Below are 5070 nucleotides of genomic sequence, written 5' to 3'. Positions count from 1 at the left end.
AAAACAAAAAGTACCGATAAGAATACCGTTAAAGTACCGAATCGATAAGCAGTATCGGTAAGAGTAGTAATACCGTTAAAACCTTAACGATACCCATCCCTACAAACATGACAATATAACAAAAACTAATCAAAACATTTCAGCGTTTTGAAGTATGAAGAAGGCAGTATAAGTGAGAGTTGAAAATATCACAACAGGAGAGGAGAGGAGAGGAGAAACAGCACCTGCCTGGGCTTTCGTCAGCTAAACAAAACCATACAGACCCACCAAACAAACAATGACTGGGACATCTCCCAAGACCAGGCACAAGAATCAGAAAGCACACACAAATTAAATCATTTTGCAGGGCTGGATGATCCAACGTACAGCACTGACAACACTCCAAAAGACCCTGGAAAAACAACTCCATCAAAAGAGTAACTTTTACTCTTTTCAGAGAGGGACCAAATGTTATCTGGCATAGAGTAAAATTTTCTTCAATTTGAGTACATTTTACTCGGGCAAATTTACTGTGTACAGAAGATCTGCTGAACAGCAAGCGTTGTGAAATTGAACACAGGGATGGTTTGTGTCAGTTACAGAATGCTCTTATTGCACAGAGGAATCATGGGATTTGAGCCTGAGTTCATTTAGACAGCTGTCCCTCTTCACCCAGAATAAATGAGTTAGTGACCCAATCCCTGTGCTGACGGCACGATGACCAGCAGGACAAGACTTTAAGTGTCAAACTGAAGCCTTATCCAAGAAAAGCCCTCCTTTTGAGTAAAGGACAAAGGTTAAAGGTTAAGAACGCACACTTTATTTGAGCCTAGAACAATATTCTGAAAAACTTGAAAAAAACATTGAATTTCCCATTCTTTAAACCAAATTTAAAATGTTCGTTACTTTAAAAAAATTCTATTAAAATTGTACTTCCATTACTTTTTCATGAAAGTGCAGAAAATATAATTATAAAATAATACTTAAAAAAAATAAAATAATAATAATTATAAAATGAAATATTAATATTAATAATAATAACCATTATTATTATTATTAACAACAGTTTTATAATAATAATAATAATAATAATAATAATAATATTATTATTATTGTAATAACACTTATGAAACTAATATTTTATTGTGTTTTATTTTATTTTATAAGACCTGAATGCATCACTCTCTAGGTTGCTTCTGCAACTGGAATAAACAAAAAAAAACTGCAAAAAAATAAAATAAAATAAAATAGCTGACTTTTAAAGCTCACACATACAAAATCATTTTCAGAGATTGGAATTCCCCCAACCCCTCACATGTGTGCGTTTGCACATATAAAAAGGTGAGACTCACTATAGGTGAGTGAGTGATGTGGTGCACATGGATGATGGGGTTAAAATAAACGAACGGCCACACCTTCCTCCTTACATCAGCTCGGGCTCATGAAGAGTGTCATGTTTACTCGAGAGCGATCCAGGTGAGCCATAAACAATGATGCATTGTGGAAAATCAACTAAAGGTTGGTACGTGCAGCCTGGGTGTCAACAAACAAGTCTGGAGTTGGAATAAGACTTTAACCTCTCCCTAAACAACGAAGCCAAGCTTCTAGCCACTAGAAATTATATCAACAGAAACTCAAACACTGGTGCAGATGACTTCAGTGAATAGAAGTAATTTTAGTAATATTATTCAAAGAATTCCTACACATTCTGACCAATGAATTCCTTGCATTTTTCAATGAAATATCATTTTACAGACATAAAAAGGCCATTTCTAACTAAAGAAATACTAAAGAATGCTCAATACAGAAATGTTTATTAGAATTTCCATTACTTTGTATTAATTTCAATTAACTTTATAATAAATAATAAATAAATATTGATAAAATAACACATTATAAAACACTACTAATTAAAAAAATAAAATAATTAAGAAATAAAAAAATATAAAATCAAAATTACCTGACAAATTCAGGTTTTCCCAGAACTTTCACTTATTTCCTCGCAATCTAGACCAACTGGGTGGTAAAACCCCTTTTTGGTACAGTTTAAAAAGGAAAGACTCCAGATGCAATTCTACTGGATAACAGGCAAAATAATACCTGGAGGCAATCTGGAGCCTGTCCAAAATACAGGCACCACAATAGAGCCTATTCACAACGCTGTATGCTGCCAAAATTAGCCTGTTGTGAAAATGACCTTTGGATGGCATTGGCCTGGAAGATTAAGCCGGCCGGTGGAGAGGAAATGCACCAACTTCAGGTGATATTCATATACAGTTCTGGCCCGCTGCCAGGGCCCCCAGGCGGTCACTCTACACTCGACCCCCATTTAGTGGAACTGACATGTTATCACCACAGGGTAAGAGTGTAGAGTTAGGATTAGTTTCATTTTCCCTTGCAAAAAAAGAAAAAAATATCAAGACAAGCGGCCAAGAAACGAATCTGAGCCAGAATCAGCGTGCAAAATCAAACTGTTTTTTGAGGCCTCCAACGTGTTGGGGAAATCTAAAACTCGCTTTCGTTCCCACCCCCCTACTTTTTCGCTATCTTAGAATGAGAGCGAAAGCAACTAGATGAGTGAAGGAGAAAAAGAGACATCCAAGCACAAACAGGCACTGTTCTCCAAACACTAATTCGCTCATGCCGATTCCAGCATTCCGTGACATTCCGATTCCAGAACTCTGGTGCTCCCAGATAACAGCTGAGTCGGCAAACGAGGCAAGAACTCTCCCGAGGGGAACGTTGTGAAAGACCTAAACCGAAGTTATCAACACGTACACATGCATTTAGCACATTTAAACCCAAAATGCACAAGTAGGAATGCTGCATGCAAGGCTTTGGACAAATCAGAGAAGAATTCTGACCTCATTTTTGGACTCTAAGGACAAAACAAAAAGCTTGTAATCAAAACATGTGAGCTGAGGACAAACCCACAGCAAGTTGGAATCAACGCGAATCTGAGAACCTTCTGAAATCCGACAAAGAAAAATGGGGTCAGTGGGATTTTATGGAGGCCACATAAGCCGTGAAGGTTTCTCAATGATCTACCAATCCACCTTATTTGTGGGACCAGACTACCAGCAAACTTGCACTTGAGATTTTGGCTCTGTATGGTACATGGACATGGGGAATGTGCTTGGATAATCCCACAAAACCGATCTGGACATATGAGACTTCAATAAATCTTTTTCCAGACAAGTCTTGCTTGTTCAGATGGAAGGAAATGCTCAGATGTATGTGATTCAAAAGCTAAATCTGCATTGTTTTTTTTATTAATCGCCACACAACAATATGAGCTCACTGTCCATTGCGATTTGTTTCCACAACTTTCACGCAATTTTCACCAAAGAAGAGCACAGTGAACTTATTACAGGGACAATCTCCTGGAGCAACATCTCATTTGCAGGAATCGGCCCTGACCTCTTACCACTACCCCACACCACCTAGTCATTTAGGCCTCTAAAGAACTTAAATAACCCGCTTAAAATCTTTTAAAAATTTATAGGTGAGAGTTCAAACAAATTAATGGGTCTGAATTATGTAAACTATGACCCTGGCACAGAACTACAAAGCTCTCAAATCTCATTTATGCAATTTGAATATGTACACATTCAAATTTTGCAAGTCGAAATCAGTTACGAGAGACGTTATTTGTCAAATGCCATAATTACTGTCACACCTGACGTGCCTCGCCATATTTGAATCAATGCAGTCATTAAGAAAAACGGAAAACCAAGTACATGAAAATATTTGTTAATGGAAATAAAAATGGAAAAACACAAACTAAATTACATTTTCATGACTAAAACAAAAATCACATTTTAAAATGTTGGTAAACAATTGCACATTATACTATTTACTTTTAAACAGCCCTAAAATAATAAAATTAATAAAAAACAAATAAAATGAAACTGTAAAACTAAATGAACTAACAAACTATTGGAAACTAAACTGAAAAGATCAATTGAGAATAAAATTTTAATAAAAATTTAATTAAAAATGATATTTTTATATCTATTTTTTTTAAAATGTATGTGTATTTGTGTGTGTATGTATGTATGTATGTATGTATGTTATGTATATGTTATGACATATGTATATTATGTCAATTTTCAAACATTTCCATGATCGATCATCGTTTAAAATAACAATCAATTAATATTATAAACAATCAATTAATATTATTAACGTTGTGTACATATATATATATATATATATATATATATACACACATACATACGTGTGTGTGTGTGTGTGTGTGTGTGTATACAACGATAATGACGATAACCCAGAGTCAATTGCGGTGTGACAAGCCATATTCTGTGGTCTAGGGAGGAATGAAAATCATACAAATTTGATATGACAAATAATTACAGGATTTTTATTTTTGGACTACCCATTCCTTTAATACAAACCACAGACTCAACCGCAGCTTAATTGACAGCCATTACCCATCAGTTCCGTTAAACGGCATAAAGGTGTCATCTTTTTTTGGAGTAGGTTTGACACAGCCTCCCTACAACCTGAATGATCACATTTCAAGACACTTCCGCTTTACCCGGCTATACTATGACTCACTAGTTCATCTGGTTATTAATAGGGAAATTTCACCCTTTCCTTCATGCAGGATCTGAGAGAGACGCCACGAGACAGTCACACCGCCCTGCTAGTCAGCCAGCAGGTGAAGTGAAACCAAAGGCAGGTGACCAACTACAGCAATCAAAAGGAAAGGAAGGAAAGGACGTGACGTGTGGCCAGGTATGGTGTGTCCCATAGTTGGAATTTGTGCTCTGCATTTAACCCATCCAAGTGCACATTGGTATTGAAGGTGGAGAGAGCGCTGAATATTCACTTCCCCCACCTACAATCACTGCCGGACCTGAGACTCAAACCCGCGACCTTCGGGTTACAAGTCCGACTCTCTATTCATTAGGCCACGACTGCCCCCAAATCACAAGATTCTATCAAAAAAACTCAATGAGGAAACTAATGCATTCAATGTCAACAATGTGGCATCAACCCTCTACATTGCGAGTAAATCACTCGCATATGCGACTAAATCTTTACTCTGGGCGACTAAATGATATTAGC

General features: G+C 36.6%; 1 protein-coding gene across 1 annotated transcript in view; it reads right to left on the bottom strand.

Annotated features, from left to right (window-relative positions):
- LOC107745013 (myotubularin-related protein 5-like) overlaps window positions 1-3287 on the bottom strand; it is a 40729-nt gene extending 37442 nt beyond the window's left edge. Inside the window, 4 exon segments of the mRNA XM_016558850.1 lie at window positions 2080-2097; window positions 2576-2732; window positions 2844-2857; window positions 3281-3287. Coding sequence (XP_016414336.1) covers window positions 2080-2097; window positions 2576-2732; window positions 2844-2857; window positions 3281-3287 — 196 coding nt within the window.
- Window positions 3288-5070: the final 1783 nt, after the last annotated feature.

The sequence above is a fragment of the Sinocyclocheilus rhinocerous genome, unplaced genomic scaffold (assembly GCF_001515625.1).
Source record: "Sinocyclocheilus rhinocerous isolate Xijiao unplaced genomic scaffold, SAMN03320098_v1.1 scaffold2032, whole genome shotgun sequence".
NCBI lineage: Eukaryota > Metazoa > Chordata > Actinopteri > Cypriniformes > Cyprinidae > Sinocyclocheilus > Sinocyclocheilus rhinocerous.
Note: the sequence above shows the minus strand (reverse complement) of the source record. Positions and strands in the feature narration are given on the sequence as shown.